The 18,349-nt window shown below is 48.7% G+C and overlaps 9 protein-coding genes across 9 annotated transcripts; 4 read left to right on the forward strand and 5 right to left on the reverse strand.

The window, feature by feature from the left end:
- Positions 1-118: 118 nt before the first annotated feature.
- On the reverse strand, positions 119-568 carry EYB26_009595 (uncharacterized protein; the record flags this gene model as incomplete). Its single annotated transcript, XM_054268845.1, has 1 exon — positions 119-568. The coding sequence occupies one exon, from the start codon at positions 566-568 to the stop codon at positions 119-121; it is 450 nt and encodes a 149-aa protein (XP_054124820.1).
- Positions 569-1,541: 973 nt separating this feature from the next.
- On the reverse strand, positions 1,542-2,595 carry EYB26_009596 (uncharacterized protein; the record flags this gene model as incomplete). Its single annotated transcript, XM_054268846.1, has 2 exons — positions 1,542-2,094; positions 2,150-2,595. The coding sequence occupies 2 exons, from the start codon at positions 2,593-2,595 to the stop codon at positions 1,542-1,544; spliced, it is 999 nt and encodes a 332-aa protein (XP_054124821.1).
- Positions 2,596-3,121: 526 nt separating this feature from the next.
- EYB26_009597 (uncharacterized protein) lies at positions 3,122-5,244 on the reverse strand (the record flags this gene model as incomplete). The annotated part of the gene is made up of 8 exons (XM_054268847.1): positions 3,122-3,459; positions 3,527-3,894; positions 3,945-4,211; positions 4,259-4,392; positions 4,453-4,581; positions 4,634-4,846; positions 4,909-5,130; positions 5,182-5,244. 8 exons carry the CDS (start codon positions 5,242-5,244, stop codon positions 3,122-3,124), a joined length of 1,734 nt encoding a protein of 577 aa, XP_054124822.1.
- Positions 5,245-5,828: 584 nt separating this feature from the next.
- EYB26_009598 (uncharacterized protein) lies at positions 5,829-7,651 on the forward strand (the record flags this gene model as incomplete). The annotated part of the gene is made up of 3 exons (XM_054268848.1): positions 5,829-6,104; positions 6,164-7,496; positions 7,554-7,651. 3 exons carry the CDS (start codon positions 5,829-5,831, stop codon positions 7,649-7,651), a joined length of 1,707 nt encoding a protein of 568 aa, XP_054124823.1.
- A 286-nt stretch (positions 7,652-7,937) lies between these two features.
- Positions 7,938-9,476, reverse strand: EYB26_009599 (uncharacterized protein; the record flags this gene model as incomplete). Its single annotated transcript, XM_054268849.1, has 1 exon — positions 7,938-9,476. The coding sequence occupies one exon, from the start codon at positions 9,474-9,476 to the stop codon at positions 7,938-7,940; it is 1,539 nt and encodes a 512-aa protein (XP_054124824.1).
- Positions 9,477-10,986: 1,510 nt separating this feature from the next.
- On the forward strand, positions 10,987-13,399 carry EYB26_009600 (uncharacterized protein; the record flags this gene model as incomplete). The annotated part of the gene is made up of 3 exons (XM_054268850.1): positions 10,987-11,778; positions 11,829-11,906; positions 11,960-13,399. 3 exons carry the CDS (start codon positions 10,987-10,989, stop codon positions 13,397-13,399), a joined length of 2,310 nt encoding a protein of 769 aa, XP_054124825.1.
- Positions 13,400-13,887: 488 nt separating this feature from the next.
- EYB26_009601 (uncharacterized protein) lies at positions 13,888-14,918 on the forward strand (the record flags this gene model as incomplete). Its single annotated transcript, XM_054268851.1, has 3 exons — positions 13,888-14,077; positions 14,135-14,184; positions 14,241-14,918. The coding sequence occupies 3 exons, from the start codon at positions 13,888-13,890 to the stop codon at positions 14,916-14,918; spliced, it is 918 nt and encodes a 305-aa protein (XP_054124826.1).
- Positions 14,919-15,226: 308 nt separating this feature from the next.
- EYB26_009602 (uncharacterized protein) lies at positions 15,227-16,469 on the forward strand (the record flags this gene model as incomplete). The annotated part of the gene is made up of 4 exons (XM_054268852.1): positions 15,227-15,289; positions 15,355-15,368; positions 15,476-15,510; positions 15,574-16,469. The coding sequence occupies 4 exons, from the start codon at positions 15,227-15,229 to the stop codon at positions 16,467-16,469; spliced, it is 1,008 nt and encodes a 335-aa protein (XP_054124827.1).
- Positions 16,470-16,679: 210 nt separating this feature from the next.
- Positions 16,680-17,855, reverse strand: EYB26_009603 (uncharacterized protein; the record flags this gene model as incomplete). Its single annotated transcript, XM_054268853.1, has 3 exons — positions 16,680-17,600; positions 17,660-17,782; positions 17,835-17,855. The coding sequence occupies 3 exons, from the start codon at positions 17,853-17,855 to the stop codon at positions 16,680-16,682; spliced, it is 1,065 nt and encodes a 354-aa protein (XP_054124828.1).
- Between the last annotated feature and the right edge of the window lie 494 nt (positions 17,856-18,349).

Here is an 18,349-nt window from a genome sequence, read left to right on the forward strand (position 1 = left end):
ATAATTGTATGTATGTATATCCTGGAAGAATGGAACAGGTCGAAATCCCAAAGAACCGAAAAGTCTATAGTTGCTGTTTCTTGTCGTTGATCGCCGTTCATGATACCCTCTAGACGATTTACATCATAACCAAACCTGCAACAGCGACCACGCCGGCCATCACAGCGCCCGCGGCATACTGTTGGTTCGCTGCCATAGCTCCAGAAGTGGATGTAGGTGCCTTTGCTGTTGAAGAGGTCGACGTAGCGGATGATTCGGATTGAGCGGCGGTTGCAACCACGACGGAGGTTATGGGTGCAACGCTTGAGGGTTTGATGGCGATTGAGGAGCTGGATTGTCTGACTGGTACGCTGGATGAGGAGGGGGTAGGAATGACCACCACCGACGAAGACGAGGAAGAAGGAGTAGAGGTTGGAGTAGAAGTTGAGGAAGGCGTAGGTGTGGGGGTTGGTGTCGATGTCGGGGTTGTCGATGTATGCGCGTTGACGATGGTGATGGTCGTAGTTGACGCAGCCATTGCAGAGGAAGCAGCTGCCGTGAGCAGGACGAGAAGTTTAGCGAAATGCATTTTGTTTGTTTGTTTTGAATATCTGAATATTTCGATAGAACGTTGATATGAGTATATAGAGATTGATCGAGATATCAAATCTTGCGAAGAAAAGAGCGATCGACTAGCGAATGCAAAGAACGGACGACAGCAGGGTACTTAATGAGTGTTGGCTCTACTGGCAGTGAACGACGGCGATTGACAACAAGAAGAATAGATAGCTATCAAAGCTGTGAGAAAGTGAGAAGTGAGACGGGAAGAGATAACTATAAGAAAGGAATGCAAATCAACACGGGTATGGAGAAACGGCCCAGGACCGCGCTAACCAGGCCTAATTTGCTTTAGATTACGCGGATGGTATTTGTATTACAGCCCACGACGGCTTATTTACATGCATTCCTGGTATATACGTATTACCTGTTGCGAAGGGAACAATTGGTATGTCATCCTGTCAATACGAATATGTTTATTGGTCACGAAAGGCTTGAGAACACCGATCGACAGAATATCACTACCTGAGCCACACAAAAACTCAGCACCAGGTGGAGAGTATCTAGACAGTCCCACTTGGTTTGGTGTTAGTACGGTGGCTTTGCGAGAATACTTTCAGGTCGGGCAGATCCCGGTGAATCGGGACTCATATCTCAAAGGTTACTTATTAAACTTATTGATCTTCAAGAGACAGTCAATCGTCGCATTCTGACTGGTGTATGCTACTATTAACTATTCTGTGTAATATACCTCGATAAGACACGGTGGAGAGAAGTAAAAGGCACAAATGAATGTCGCCGTCGTGGCACGTACGTCAGTTCTGGCGTGTCTATGCAATAGTAGCGAAATAAAGCAATTAACATTATCATATCTATAGCGAGTGGGTATAATCATATGTACAAGTACTAAGCCATAGCCAGGTCGAAGCGAATGACCATATCATCATAGGGGCGCAAGCAAGCAAACAAATATACAAGAACGCTGCAGCAAACCCCAAATATCATTACAAAGCGTACATCATACCAGTCACAAGCACCACAACAGGCCATGCGCCCTTCCACGGAAGTGCCAAAATCGATGCGCCGGAAATCGTAGGGTCGGCTGAAGTGGTACCGTTCGCAAGAGTACCATTGACATACGCCGTCTCGTGGGTTCCGTTTTGGATAATCGTCACGACGCTGGAGTTCTGGGGAGGGTCTCCAATGAGCTCATTCAAAAAGGTCGAGTTGTTGTTGTCGTCGCATCCACACTCGCTGTACTGCTCGCAATAGCAGATCACGTTCATGGTATAATTGGCCGTGTTATTCTGGTTGTCGTGGTTGATCGGGGTGTGGTAGTAGTATGGCGCACCGTAAGGATAGGCATAGGCAAATGGATAATGCCATGCAGCAACTGCTGCAAGGCCGAGTGCGCCTCCTGCAAAGAGGTATGGGGTGATGCCGGACGAGGATCGACTACCGGCAGCATAGGGAGTTGCCGCGCCACCGGCGTAGTAGTTACCACCTCCATAGGGTCTGGAACTCCCCGGTCCAGCTCTGCTTGCGCCTCCGGCGTTACTATTTGTGGTCAGCAACATCGTCAAGATCTACCTATCGGAGCGGATGGTCTTACCTCGATGACGAGGTACTGCCCGTAGAGCCTGAACCAGATTTGATGTTAGAACTTGAGCCTGAACTAGTTCCAGAAGAGCCTCCTTTTGCGCCGCTCGAGCCCGACCCCAAGCCACTGGAACTTGAACTTGAACTTGATGAACTCCCACCTTTTGAACCACTTGAGCTTGAGCCACTAGATCCAGAGCCGCCAGACGAACTGCCGGAACTGCCGGAGCTAGAGCCGCTCGAACTGCCACCCGAACTACTACCGCCACTTGAACCACCGCCACTTTTACCACCTCCACCACCACCACGTCGCTTCTCTAGATCGACGGCATCGGAGGCGACTGCCGCCACGAGTGCCTCTCGCTCCTCGATAGAGATCAGATCCGTTCGCGGGACTGCGAGCGATGATACAATGGGCGAGAGGAGTAGGAGGACGCTGGTTACTAACGATGTCTTCATGTTGTTGTGAAGCAGAATATACTCGCAAACAAAGCGGTGTATCTGAAGGATGGAGCTCCAATACGGGAAGAGCCAGAGAGAAATGGACGGGGTTGGTTGGTTATATATGCACGCGACGCGATGCCGAAAGAAAGAGAAAGAAGAAGGGAAAAAAAAAAAAAAAAAAAGAGGCAAGAAGAGTCTACATCATGTTGGCAGGGGCACGGCAGCACGCAGCACGCAGCACGCAGCACGGTCCATGGGACACTCCAGCGGGCGGAGTAGGGCGTCCAATTGGGGAAGGCACGCCCGCGGAGATTAGAATTTCTGGAGTCTGCCTGATTGGCCCCGGCTTCGGTTGATGGAGCACTGCCTCTCTCTCTGGCTCTCACTCTCGTATTTCAATCCTTGTCAATGGACGGACTATCTATCATTACTCATGTTACTTACTACATACTACGTACCTCCGTAGTATAAGGATCATAGTATACGCACAAAGAAAAACAGCAATGGACTCAGCTGACATGACAACACACGCAACCGTGGACTAGTTCGACCGAGGCTTCACCAATGGCCGATACACAGGATCCCACATCTGCCCGCGAATCCATTGCTCCAATTCCTTGTCGTCTTCGGGGATGCCCTTTTCCCGAGCCAGACCTTCCTCTACAGCGGTTTGAATCACGGCTTTGGCGATATGGACGCTCATTTCGCGCACATCTTCAACATCCGGTAGAAGCGGTTTGTTGGGGTCCTGGAGAGCGGGGGATTGGGCTGCTAGTGCCTTGACCGCTGCGACCAGCATTTTGTCTGATAAAAGGCGGCTTTGACTCAGCACCGCGCCTAGACCGATTCCGGGGAAGCAGGTGGAATTATTGCATTCCGCTTCTCTGCTTATCAGTGGTTTGCTTCTACTACAGTATAATTGATTTGAAAAAGAACAGAGACGCACCGATTTCTTTCTTTACTCCGTTGTGCTCGACAGGCGGAAACGGACTGCCAGTTGCTATCAGCGCCCTTCCGTCCGTCCATTCATTGAGATCTCGTGGTTGCGCTTCGTGTAGTCGTGTTGGATTACTCAAGGGAAACACAATAGGGCGATCAACGTGTTTGGCCATTTCTCTGATAACATCTTCGGAGAAGGCCTTTGGCTTGGTTGATGTACCGATCAAGACGTGCGGTTGGACTTGTTTGACCACATTATACAGGTCAGTCTGGCTGTGATCTTCCCATTCAGAGTCTTCACGCGCGTAGGGAATTTGTGCGGGTGTTAGTTTGTCCTCGTGTGATTTGAACAGGAGACCTTGTTTGTCGATGCACCTATACAACCATTAGAGTAAGTCTTGAAAACGGACGAAACGCGGATCTACCATATCTGCTTAGCAGCCTGCTCCTTCGACTTGCCGCTCTCGGTAGCAATGGCATCTCGAATCTGATCAGCTATACCGGTACCTGCAGTACCAGACCCGAAAATGACAATGCGGACATCGCCAAGACTGACTTTGCTAACGTGCAAGCCAGCCATCAGGGCTGCAAGTGTCACACAGCCTGTTCCTTGGACATCGTCATTGAAACAGGCAATTTCGGGGCGGTACTTTTCTAGGATTCGTCTGGCGTTCTTCAGGCCAAAATCTTCACTATTGAGAATTAGTCTAGGTGGTGGGTCATAGTCTTGGGCACTTACAAATGGATATATGCATTAGGGAAAATCTTCCTTGCACTCGTGACGAATTTGTCAACAAAGTTGTCGTATTCCTCTCCTCTGACTCGGCTATGGCGAAGGCCGAGATATAGCTCGTCTTTGAGAAGATCTTCATTCTGCATATATCGATCAGCTAGGTTCATTCATTCATTCATTATCAACGTAGTACAACATACATCTGTCCCACAGTCAAGGACCACCGGAAGTTGTCTCGCCGGATGAATACCCGCGCACAGAGTGGTCAAGACAAGTTTCGCGACGGATATCAAAACCGATCCCACGCCTTGATCGCCAATTCCTAGAATCTTGCCGTTTATCAGCTAGCCCTCTCACTTATGTAGAGAAATCATGCCAAACCTCCTCTCCGTCAGTCACCACAATATAATCCACATCTTCATTGGTCCCATTATCCGTAAACTGTTTCAAGTCATGCTCAATCCGGTTAACGTCATGGATGTTCAAAAAACAGCCCTCTGGTTTCCGAAAGATTCTCGAATAGTTCTGAATTGCGTCGCCTTCAGTCGGTGTATATATTATGCTGAACATTTCCTTGAGATGATCTTGAATGAGCTGATATCTATCAGCACAATCCTTGTAGAAAAATACATGTATGAAAGACCGGGATGGAATACCCGATAATACAAGACCTCATTCTGCGCCTTCATGCTCGCCAGAAAGGTATTCTTGGCCAAATCATCGGGCTGGCTCGAGTACTGCTGATAGGCGCGTTTCACCTGTTCATCCAGGGTCTGGATGTTGGGCGGTAATAAACCGTACAAACAAAAGTCATGGCGTTCTTGCGAGGGAAAGGCTGATCCTTTGTTGAAGTAGGAATCTTGGAGAAGGGCGTGGCCCTGAGGACAATTAGACGATGGCTTTGAATCTTGAATTCTTAATGGACTCACTTCCAGCCCGCATTCTAGTGGCTTCGAGGCTAAGCGGGGTAGGTGTGCATACGTGGAAGCCATGTTGGCAGCAGAAGAACAAGAGCGTTCTTGCAAGTATTCCTGGAGTCTACCGGTATTGCAGTAAGAGTTCTACGCAGTATACTATGTAGAGGAAGTCCATCGACGATGGTTGGCTGCAAAGTAAACAGATCCATGGTGTGCATTGTTTGGCCAATGACGTAGTGAGGCGGCACGTCGTGTATCTCTCGGTTGGGCGTGATTTAGTTAACTATATCGTTAACTAACTAACTACATACTACTGTAGGAAGTTAGTACAGAGGTTGGTTAACTAGTTAACTATGACATGCATTCTTAGTCAGCGTTATGAGTCATCTGGGTAACTAATTTGTCACCAAACTCCGTTTTCCTGCCGCTTTAAGTAATTGCTTTCAAGAACGCCACCAAAGTAACGTGCCATAGAGCCAATCCGAAACTATATCCAGGCCGAGGATGCCGCCTCTTTACGTACACTTCGATTAGTAACTAAGCAGTTAGTTAATTAATAAGCTGACTTAACCATCGGTGGATCCTCTAGTTTGATCATTATTATTCTCTTCTAGTTAAACAACCCCTCCGTTCTATCTCAGCATCACCCACCCCATGTCATGTCCCTCACTCCAATTGACCTCCTCTCCTCCTCCTCTTATCCCATCCCAGCACAGTCGGAGCGACGACAGAGACCTGTCAATGCGAACATGTTCTTAGGCGGCCTTACGTTGTTGTCTTATGACGATACGACAATGGCCCCGACAAATGACAAGTCTAAACCAAAGAGAAATACAAATAATAAAAGTGCCCCCAAGTCCGAGGACGATACCAACGTCTCAAAAAGGAAACGTGGTCGTCCTCGAGTTCTGGATAAAGACGAGAATGCTGCTGAAGTTTGTCTACCCCAACTCAATTCTTCCGTGGATTGAAAAAAATTGACCGTTGCTCGTAGAGACGCAGAACCCAGATCCGACTGGCTCAACGGGCTTATCGCTCCCGGAAAGAAGCCACCATCTCATCACTTAGCAAAAGACTGTCTGAGCTCGACGCCTCTATCAGAGAGATGAACACGACGGTAGGAAGCTTTCGTGATGAACTGATGAGCTCCGGTCTGTTACTGCAACATACATCTTTGACATATGGATGGCAACGACTTGTGCAGAAGTCAGATGCGCTTGTCAAACTTTCCGCGGCGAATCAGGAATATGAGTCTGCTAATACGTCGCCTATGGATGAGACTGCGAGCAGTAATTCTTCCTCGTTCGGAGTTAGTGATGCATTGTTTGTCGATCAGCCACTGGACATAACTGAAAACCTGGACGAATTCAATTTCCCTTTATACACCTCCAACGACAACGCCTCGTCTATTAACTTCGACTCTCTCTTCCAGAGTTACGACCTAGGAACTGTCCAGCAGCCTCAACAGGCACCTACCACACTGACAGGGAATACCGATCTGCAACTCGTGCCATCCTCTATCGCGGAGTCATTTCCTCAAGACCCCATAAACACAAACACCACTGTATGGCTACAACCCAGCACCATCACCCCACCAGCAACGTACAGTTTCCACGAATCATCATTCGCCGGCCGTCTTCGCAGACAATGTGCAGAATACGCATATCGATTACTCACAGACCCTAATACCGATCCAAAAGAGATACTACGCACCTACCGGTTTTCGTTGTGCTTTAAGAATAAGCAGGCCTTGATAGAGCGGTTTTGGAAGGCGATAACCGCCCCCCCTTCCTCCGCCAGCGACATCGGCACAACTACTGGTGCAGCAGAATATACCGTTGGAAACGCAGGCTTCCACTACCCTCTCCAACAACCAACTTCTAATCCACAAACAACAACAACAACAACACCACCACCAAGAGAACTATACCCTGTCTCAAAATTCATCGGACCCTGGCCATTCCATCAAGCAGACGCACCGCACGATTTCACCTCCATCAATGAGGTCATATCCGCGCGCGGAATGGTAGGGGAGTGGTTCGATAGCAACGATGTGGAGGGATATCTGCGCGAAAAGGGGATACAGGTTGATACACAGGCTAGTTTTGTGACGTTGCCGGATGAATCGAGTCATCGGATAGACTACATCGAGGAACACGAGAGTCCGACGGAGGATGACTTGATGCTTGATCCGGGTTTGGAATCTATCGCCGCGCCGGCAACAGCCCGGACGCAGGACATCGGCTCTACCGCAGCAGGCACGGATACAAACATGAATACAAAACCGCAACCAGCGCTCATCTTCGACGTAGATATGTTTCTAACTCGTGAGTTCTCCCGTTCCCAAAACAGAAATTACAAAAGGTCGCTGACGGTGTAAATAGAACTTATATACAAAGGAGTCTGTCTAAGCGGAAGAGCGGGATTTCGTAAACAGGATGTTGAGAATTGTTTGAGGGTTGCTTGTTATGCCGTTGCTTGATCTCATATTCTAGTACGATACTTGTTGTATATTACTTGAGGTCATGAGCCTTTTTTTTTTTCCATGAAAGGCTAGGAAGCTGATGAACATCACGAGATTAAGTCTCCTTGATTATTGATTAATAGTTGTTACTGTCCATCTATCTCATCTTATCGATATCGTGATTCATTATTCGTTGCTTTTTTTTTGTCATGAAACATGGTCATTCAGAAAGAACATGTGGCCAAAAGTACAGTAACTTGAAGAGAGTGCAAAAAATGCAAAATGCAAAGCCAGATTGTAAAGATTAATGATGCTTCTCAATCAGATGAACCATGGTAGTCCAGCTAGCGCAACACGATTTGGCCATCTCATGCTTACACCATGAACACCTGACGGTGGCCTTGGGTGATGACGAGGGCCCTGAGGAAGACGACGTCTCCGAGAATATAGACTGCGGTTTCGAGCCCAACGATCTCGCGGAACGTGCCTGACTAGATGACCTGGACGATCGTGAACTGGAGGGCTCCGGCAGTCCGGAAAACAATAGACATTCTGGAATAACCATTTGTGCGTACATGCCGGATGGCACATCGTGCCAATAGTTGCAATGGCAGCAGACGACAAAAATCTTGGCGAGATATTTGTCATGTTTGGGGGACATTGTGTTTCGTGGGATTTCCTTTTTGCTGGTATTGCTCTTAGTGCTGATGGATGTTATTTCGAAGTTGGTGGTGGAAGCATTTGAACTGACTGGGGTCGCTGGTTCGCCCAGCGCTGAGAATGTAGACGACCCATACGATGAAGATGAGGACGACGACGGTGTTTTTGCATGGTGCGGACGAGGAGACATTGTCTTTAATGGTCGTAGATTTTTGATTCGTTCATCGCGCTTGTTAACCGACTCAACTGCATCTGTAGGCTGGCTAGGAGTTTGCTCAGGAGAAGTTGATATCTGTGGAAAATCGACTGCCTCTATAAGAGACGTGATGCTATCATAATTTGCCTGTTGTGCTTGAACATCCGAAGGACTGTACTTAGGCAAGCTGTGATAAGATGGGTTTTCCTGCATTGGTGACGTTGCCCTATCTCGACTCTGGCCTCCCGATTCCTCCATTCTTGCCCGACCAACTCGCAGAGAAGCAGGAATCATGGCATCATCCTGAGTGCTGTCCAAACTACCTGGTCTCTGCTCTACATTAGTGGTAAGGGTAGTGGCAGGAGGATTGAAAGACATGGCGGATTTATCAGCTGCAGTATGGTAGAATGGACTGCTGACTCTTCGAAGTGTAGGGGTTGCCGGTGCGGGAGGAAGATCTTTCATAAAGGCGTTACCATTCTTTTGCTGTTCTCTCTGCGCATTCATCGTCGTGTTACTCCTTATTCTATCATAGCCATACTGCTGAGCGGGCGTGCTCGGTTGGTGTGTATATGGCAAGCCCGCGTCCTCGTCTCTCGCGTTATTTGACACACTGGCACGCCGATTTTGAATGCGAGCGGTTGTCATGTTCGATGGTAAAGGCACATTTGGCAAGGTCGGAGTTTGTGACGGCACACTGGATACATTCCCTGGCTGCTTCTTCACTAGACGGCGCGAGCTTCGACGATCTGAAGAAGGAGCTCTACTGTTGTTCCGATCCACTGACTGGGATCGTCTAAAGGCGTTTCTCCACGATGACGTAGGACGCTCTTGCTGCGCCTCTGGGTATGGGAGGGCATCAATTGGGAAGCCGATGGTGGTTACTGGTGGTTGGGATTTGAGCTCCTCGGTGACGACTACACTCTGGGGCCGTCTTGAGGTGAAGGAGAACCTTCTTGAACGTCTGGGCTGCGAATCTTCCGCCATTGTGGGCTTACAAAAACAACCAAGTGAGGAGCAAGAGGTAGATGGAAGGAGAAGGAATTCTCAGGCTAGCAAGATAGATAAATAGAGCAGGCGCGCAACTACCATCCCACCTCTGGCAGTCGGACAACTACGGCTTTAAGTTCATGAGCAATCCTGTTTATGATCGTATGGTAGATTCATTAGCTCTCAATTTACCGACTTTTTTTTCTTCTTTCCTATGCGCATGTCTCAGTTGATGCTGGCCAGTCGATCCCATCGATATATCAACTAAGCTGCTTCGAGTATAAGCTGCCCCTCCGACACGATCTGTTGGGTCTAGACAGCCGATTTTAGGGCAGATCGAGCAAGAATTTAGATACTTCGAGTGGAAGTCAAAAATGATATCGGAGAGATAGTGGGATGAGCTGTCTCAGTCTTTGATGCAGCCTCGAAACATGGCCAATCGATGAGTCTTTAGTGGAAAGCATCCCTATTGGCTGGTCTCCTGCTTATGTAATGACAGAACAATCTTGGCGCGGCCTGGAAGCTTTCCTGATAAGACCACGGGCGGCTGGCCAATCACCGTTCTCGAATCAGTGCAGTTGCCCCTGATTGGACCACGAGAGCCCGCGTTATGCAACCGTGCGTCCAGGGGGCTTGGCAACGCCTTGGCGGGCCTTGGCGGGCCTTGGCGGGGTCTGGAGCGGAAACGTGATGCCGATAATGCAGTGTATTCGTTGCTGCAGTGTGCACAAATTTTGAAATGACGAGTCTGGCTGAGGTTGAGGACACATGACCACTTGCTTCAAGCAGTATACGCTGTAACACAAACACAACATGCCAACATGCCAACGTACAAACGCACAAACATACATACATACAAATATACAAATACACAAACAGACCCTCTCTCTTTACGTAGTACGTACTACGAGGACAAGGTAAGGTAACTAACCAGATTGTCAACCGATCGGACTGATTATGTTGCCGCGTCCCTGATTGGCGTTCCTGGCTGGTCTCCGTACGATGGCAGGAAGCCTCCAATAGTCTAATTCAGGAAACGGTACAACTGCCCAGGCACTAATAGCTTCGCCGGGGCGGAACTAAGCTTTTTGTAGCTCTAGTGGAATCGTCCAACCAATGATGCCGCATGGAAGGATCAAATTTGATTAGTCAAGACTTTTATCAGGACTAGCGCGCGCATAGTTACCGTAAATACGTAATACAGATCCATCTCACATCGCCACTGACGCTGTGTCGGTACAAGCCGACCAATACGATACGGTTCAAACATACGGAGTACTACAAAAGGAACCCTCATCGTCAAAGGGACCCCAGGGCTTCCTGTATCTCTCCTTCCTTTCCTGTTCAACCCTCGTGGGCTTGTTTTCTTTTTCCTCATTTGATCTTTTGGAGTTCTACAGAGCCTCTTTTCTTTTTCCGTCACTGGTAGAATCGACGATCATCGCGTTAATTCACCCTGGATTCCAATACATCCCCAGCTACTGGTGTCGTGACTGCATCGACATCGATGAACGAACCTGACGAACCGCCTATAGACCGTCTCGGTATAAGGGATCAAATTCACTCTTATGTCACCAACATACTTCCTCATGGCACCAACTCGCGTCATGATGCTTCTATTCTGCCTGTAACCAACGAACAACCCAAGAATCAAGATGGCCTACACCTGTCTACTGGTCCAACTGGACCTGGACCAGCTCAACGACAACAGTCTCAGCATGTCACCTACGATATTTCCACGACTGGAGCGGTCCCCGTGGATACCCATCATGGAGAGAAGACATCCACCCTAGATTCTGGGCCCAAGCCTGGTTTCTTTAACAAGGCCTACACCTCCATCAAGCTCATCATCTTATCAAGCTGGGTCAACTGGTTCCTCGTCTGTGTCCCTGTGGGCATCGCCCTCGGTGCAGTGCAACGATCGACAGGAAACGATGGACCTATCTCGCCCACCGTTGTGTTCTCCATCAACGCCGTTGCCATTATCCCCCTGGCTTGGATGCTTGGATACGCGACTGAAAGTGTCGCTGCCGATATGGGCGATACCATTGGTGCTCTTTTGAATGTTACCTTTGGAAACGCCGTAGAACTTATCATCTTTATCATTGCCCTGGTGGCAGACGAAATCGCCATTGTGCAGGCTTCCCTGCTTGGCTCGATTCTTGCCAATCTGTTGCTCATTCTCGGCATGTGTTTTCTTTTCGGAGGTCTTCGCTTCCGTGAACAGTTGTACAATTCTGCTGTGACGCAAATGAGTGCATGTCTCTTGAGTTTGAGTGTGATTAGTCTACTTTTACCCGTCAGTCATCCTCTCGTATCCTTAATTGTCTGTTGTGTCTGACAGTCTAGACTGCTTTTCACGCGTCTTTTAGCACTATAGCCAACGCAGATGCAGCCGTCCTCAAGGTTAGCCGAGGCACCAGTGTGGTAAGTTATCTGAATCCTGCTACTTCGTTAAAGATTATATACTAATCAGATAGGTCCTTCTTTTGGTGTACATCTTGTACCTCCTCTTTCAACTGAAATCTCATTCGTACATCTACGAAAGTACACCTCAGCACGTCATTGACGAGGAGTCGCATCCCGGTGTGCTTGCAGACATTCTTAACTCGGCTTCAAGCTCTGAGTCATCCAGTGATGATGACAGTGATGCCAGCTCGGGATCAAACACGACTGTCAAGAGGATTAGACGGGCTTTGCGTAAGAAGCGCAGACGCAAGTCTAGCTCGGCCTCTAAGGATACTGCTTCGGCCCCATCTTTGCCGTCATTCGTGCGCACCGCATCTTATAGCTCACAGGTCACTGACATCTCGACACATTCACGTGGCGGCAAGACTAATGCCAAACACAATGGTCAGGAGGCTATAACCCTAGAGCAAGACCGTCCTCAGATGAGTACGGAGTCTTCCGGCGAGGTGACGACTCGTGACTTTACCGTCGTTTCAGAGAGTCAGGCAATGGGAGAAAAGAAACGAAAGGTTTCCCGGCATACCCGTTCCAAGGACGAGAAGCGCCGAAATTCTGAAGAGGATATCATTGAAGAGGGCGTCATTCCGCAGTCTACCCCTTTCCCTCCTCTGGAAGGTGAAGCAGAGGGTGTTCCTCCAAAACGACCATTCAACCTACGCAATATTTCATACAAACAGGCTCTGCCGCGTGCGCTGGCTCCAAATGTATTCAGCTCATCACAAGCGCAGCCCGGACCTTCAGCAGCTGGTCCCATGCCTGGAATTGGTGGTAGCAACGACCTCCGTCGTACCAGTTCTTTGCCAGATCGCCTTAACAACACCTTTCCAGGACCAACAGCAGTACCAGTTGCCACAGCAATTCCGTCCGCTCAACCGCTGCCGCATCTTGTTTCGAAGAAGATTGTGGTTGAGGTCAAGGACGACCCTGAAGAGAAACCAAAGTTGGGCCGTATTACAGCCGTTATCCTTCTACTTGTCACCACTGCTCTTGTCGCCGTCTGTGCTGAATTCCTTGTTGATTCTATCGACTATTTGGTTAGCTCCACTGGAGTTAGCAAGGCCTTTATTGGATTGATCATTCTTCCCATTGTGGGTAACGCCGCTGAGCACGTTACTGCGGTTACAGTCGCAAGCAAGAACAAGATGGATCTTGCTATTGGCGTTGCTCTAGGCAGTAGCATCCAGATTGCGTTGTTCGTCACTCCGGTCATCGTCCTTCTCGGCTGGATCTTGGACACCGAGATGTCGCTTTACTTTAGCTTGTTTGAGACGATTTCTCTGTTCGCATCTGCTTTCATTGTCAACTATCTCATGCTGGACGGTCGCAGTAACTATCTCGAAGGTGCATTGCTCATTGCCGCATATGTCATTATCGCTGTGTCTGCATACTTTTATCCTCCATGCGACAATACCAGCACTTTGAACGGTGGCACAATGACTGGTCAGTGTTAATCTACACTACACAGGACTTGAAATCTCCGACTTGCGGTGAGACTTGTCAGATGATTCTCAAGTTCATTTTCGGTAAACAGAGTGGAATGGATTTTCGGGGTGAGCAATCAGAATGATGCGCAGTTTGTTTTTCGGCTTAGTGAATTAGGATGTTGTGTCCGTAGCTGCATTGCTTCGGCTACTTAAATTGAATACAATCAGCGTTTTGCTATCAAATCCCGTTCCTCTAAACGTAGTCAATGGTGTATAACTCGTAATAAAGATGTATGAGCGTATTTGGGCACAGCAATCGTGCACAGCCACAACAGGAGCCTTCATCCACAAACACAGCACAGGCATCATCTCAACATCTTCCGGCTGCGCAACAATCAACGTCCGCCTGTCAACACGTCATTCATTCTGCCACATACACACACCCCCTTCACCCTAAATCATCTTTCTCTCCAACTCAACAATCTTCTTCCATTGGTATCAAAAGAACAATCAAAATGTACAGACCACCTCCAGGCCCACCCCCAGGCTGGACTCCCCAGGAACAGCAGCAAGATGAGGCCTACGATAACCCCCCTCCATATCACAACTGGCAAGAACAAGTGCCCGATACAGCGACATTGCCGCCGCCGCCGGCGATGTCGAGATTTGCTTCCGAGACGGGGAATGCCTCTGGTGACGATGCTGGTTGTCTCCCCTCTTCTCTAGAGACGTCGGACCGTTTACTAATATATGATGATATAGATCGCGCAAAGGACTTTTGTAATGAGAGGCCATTATGGAGGCCGGTCAGGGTATATATCATCTACACTTCTACATACTCTAGACTACGTACTTACGAGAAAGAAAGCCCTCGGAACCAATCTACACAAGCACCCAATACGGCGACATTCGTCCCGGCCAACCCATCGAATACCGGGGCACTCTCGACACACCCAATCGCGGCCACTGGCGCATCCGCAGCGACAAGAACTGTCGCGACTGTAGCATCATCTCTCTCTTACCATTATACTACGCCATGCGCGACTCACCTATGACCACCGAGCGCGCAAAGACAATCTATTTCGAGGTTACGATTAATAAATTCCATCGCCGACCGTTTGGTGGTGATGCCAGTGGGTTTTCTCTGGGTTTTGTGGCTCAACCGTACCCTTCATGGCGATCGCCGGGTTGGGATCGAGCAAGTATTGGCGTCTTTTCAGATGATGGGTGTAGATTCGTCAATGATAATCTCGGCGGCAAGGAGTTCACGTCTGCGTTTCGGGTGGGGGAGACGGTTGGCATAGGAATGACGTTCAGCCTTCCTGAGACTGCTACTGGTGCGCAGCAGAAACCAGACGTAAGAGTATTCTTGACGAGGAATGGTACTGAAGTCGGAGGGTGGGATTTGCACGAGGAGTTGGATTCGGAGGCGGAAGGGGTGTACGGCCTGGAAGGCGACTTTGATCTTTATGCGGCTGTGGGCGTTTTTGGGGGTGTGGATGTTGAGGTTAAGTTTGATCGGGAGAGGTTGATGGCTAGACATTAGTTACTTACAAAAGTCATAGAGTCATGAATGGAGTTAGTTGCTCAGAAATAAAAGAGAAGAAGGAGGTGCCATGTCATGCCCCCCACCTTTGACTGCGACTACCAGTCTCAGTTACCAGCAACTTAACTAGTTAGTTAACTAAGTGAACTAGTTAACTACAACATAGATAAACCACCTCGGCGCAAGACGGACGGACTATCCTCTTTATTTACTAGACCAGCGCTTTATTACTCCTCTTTGCAGAATACTACTTTGAAACAACCCTGAATAATATTTATACCGCCTGATTCACACAGAAATGACTCGCAATGCCTCGTCACAGGAAACATTCCAACGCTTCCTCGACGTCCTCCCTGCCGGACCGGAATCAGGTCAGTTATGTTATTGCATGTGCTTGCATACGTAGTAGTGTTCCATCCACTAATTTTGTGACAAGGAGCTTGAGAGTATGTACGATTATTTGGCAAAGGTGATTTTGATCGGACCTAGTGGGACTGGCAAGCATGTTACTTCATTTCTCAGGTAATCTATTGGGTATGCATACTGACGATTTACAGGTCATGTTTACTGCATCGCTTCGTCAAGGATGAATGTACGTTTCTCTCTCTCTACACACACACACACACTATCATCAGTACTAACGGCGTATGGACAGGGCGCGTTCTATCATCACAAACAATCGGTGTCGAATTCTCCTCCAAAATCGTCAAAATCGGCACCGGCTCCCGGCGCAAACGCATAAAACTTCAACTCTGGGATACGGCGGGCACAGAACGTTTTCGCTCGGTATCAAGATCGTATTATCGGGGAGCTGCGGGGGCGGTGTTAGTATATGACGTTTCATCTTACACGTCTTTCGCGGCACTGTCGACCTTTTTGATGGATGCAAGGGCGTTGGCGTCGCCGAACCTAACGACTATATTGGCGGGAAATAAGGTGGATTTATTGGCCGATGATGATCAGACTGAGATCGTAGACACCGAGGACGAGGACGTGCCGTCGTCAATGTCGATTGCGAATAGCGTGTCGAGTAGCAAGAACTCGTCTTCGTACATGTTCGATGGTATTGTCCGAAAGGGAGGAGCAGGCTCCTTACGCTCCGTGACAAGCACAAATTTCGCAGCCGGTACGAGGCTAACGGCAACAACAAACTCGCACGGTCGACAGGTCAGTGACCTCGAAGCTATCGAATGGGCGACTAGGTCCAACATCCCCGTCGCTGTTGAAGTGTCTGCGTTTTCTGGTCAGAATGTTGATGAGTTGTTTACTCGTCTTGCAAGGATTATCCTTACCAAAATCGAACTGGGTGAGATTGATCCGGATGATCCGCAGAGTGGGATTCAGTATGGTGATTCGGGGGCGTGGGGAACGACGATGAGTGATGCAGCGAGCGTGAGGAGTGGGTTGACTGTTGATGATAGTGCTAGTCAACTTCACGGTAGGAGGAAGCGGGGCGGGAGACGAAATAATAATAATAATAGTAATAATTCGTGGGGAGAATGGGGGGATGTTTTTCGAATACAGGGTTCGACTCGAGGGGGGTGTTGCTGATTGTTGCCAACATTCGGCGACTGCCTGTTGTTTTTCAGCGTTCTACATTCGTTCATTTCATTTTGTCATATACCCCTTCACAGTTGGTCTACTTTGTACGTCTTTTCGTTGAAGATTCTATTACTATTCTACCGCTAATCAACCCGAACACTCAGAGGTATATATATATATATATATATATATATCGATCATTTCTATGTCATTATAGTCTTATAAACCCGCAATAATAGTCTTGATGCCCTTGCCCGCCTTGACATCAACATAAGCCTGCTCAGCATCCTCAAACTTGAACTCGCCCGTAATCAACTCCTTGACACTAATCTTGCCCGTGGCCACCAACTCGACAGCAAGCTTGTAATCTCCGCTTCCATACCGGAAGCTTCCCTTGAAATTCAGCTCCTTGCCACAGACCGCCATGATGGGGAAGTTCATTTCTGATTTACCCATACCAGCCTGCACGAATGTGCCTCCGGTCCTGAGGACATGGACACCAGTGTGAATAGCAGGTTCTGCGCCGGATGCTTCCAGTACAACATCTGCACCGGCGAGCATGTCGTGCTCCTCCTTGAGGCGGTTGGCGTTCTCCTCTGCGGACACTCTGGCCGGTTGGAAAGTGCCGTCTGCAATGTACTTCTTCGCAAAGTCCAGTCTGCTCTGCTGAATATCACTGACAATAACCTTGCTTGCGCCGAAAGCCTTTGCAACTGCACAGCACAACAGACCAACAGGACCGGCACCGAATACAACCACCGAGCTTCCAGGTACGATATTACCCTGTCTCGCAACATGCACCGCAACGCCCAACGGCTCAATCAGCGCACCTTCCTTGAGCGGGATTGACTCTGGCAATTTGTAGCAAAAGTCCTCCGGCAATCTATAGTATCGGGCCAATGTCCCATCATAAGGCGGCGTAGCAGCGAAGGCCATGTTGATACACAAATGATATTTACCGGATTTGCAGGGTTCGCATCGCCGACAGGGGATGCCGGGTTCCATGGCTACCTGGTCGCCGACTTTGAGGGTGGTCACTTTTGAGCCGACCTTGCTTACGATGCCGGATGATTCGTGGCCGAGGACCATGGGCTCGCGGACGACGAAGGAGCCGATTGCGCCATGTTCCCAGTAGTGGACCTTCGCTAGTCAGTTGCGTTCATTGTTCGAGGAAGGGGGGGCTAAGGTGATAAACTTACATCACTGCCACAGATTCCGGTATATTTGACGTTGATGAGGACATCGTAGGGATCAATGATTTCGGGAATAGGTCGTTCCTCGAATTTGACCTTTTTGATGCCTTCAAGGACGAAGGAGAGGTTCTTGTTGGTTGTTAGTATATATAGCTCTCTTCTGTGAGGGCGGGAGACCTGCCTTGCTATCCGAGAGAGACATTGTGAGTGTGCTTGTTCGTACGGTGAAGAAGATGGATTGAGAGTACGGAGGAAAACAGAACAGAGAAGAGAATAAATAAAAAGAAAAGTACCAATTGATCTAATAAATTTTTTTCAGGTCATGCGTACATCGTTGCGCTGGTGTTCCCAATCAACAATGAGTTGTCTCGCCAGGATAATTGGATAATAGATCATCCCCTCATAGGGTATGCGGGGAAGGTGAACAGCTCAACTTTTGCTCTCAACCACCTGGCAAAGCACTAAGTGGATAGCGTCTCCCAGATCCAGACTTCGACTCTTCCAGCCAGAGAGATACAAACTCACCGGGACTGAAATTTGTAGCTATTTAACCGCGTTATCCTGCTGAGTTGGGCATATTATCCGCCGGGTTACGCAGAAATTACGGAGCCCTGGATTTAGCCGGTGCTTTGTTTTGGGAGGCGATATTCGGCTGACCTTCCTTGTGGATTGATTGATTTATCGTTTATCCGGGAT

The sequence above is a fragment of the Talaromyces marneffei genome, chromosome 8 (assembly GCF_009556855.1).
Source record: "Talaromyces marneffei chromosome 8, complete sequence".
In the NCBI taxonomy this organism is placed as follows: domain Eukaryota; kingdom Fungi; phylum Ascomycota; class Eurotiomycetes; order Eurotiales; family Trichocomaceae; genus Talaromyces; species Talaromyces marneffei.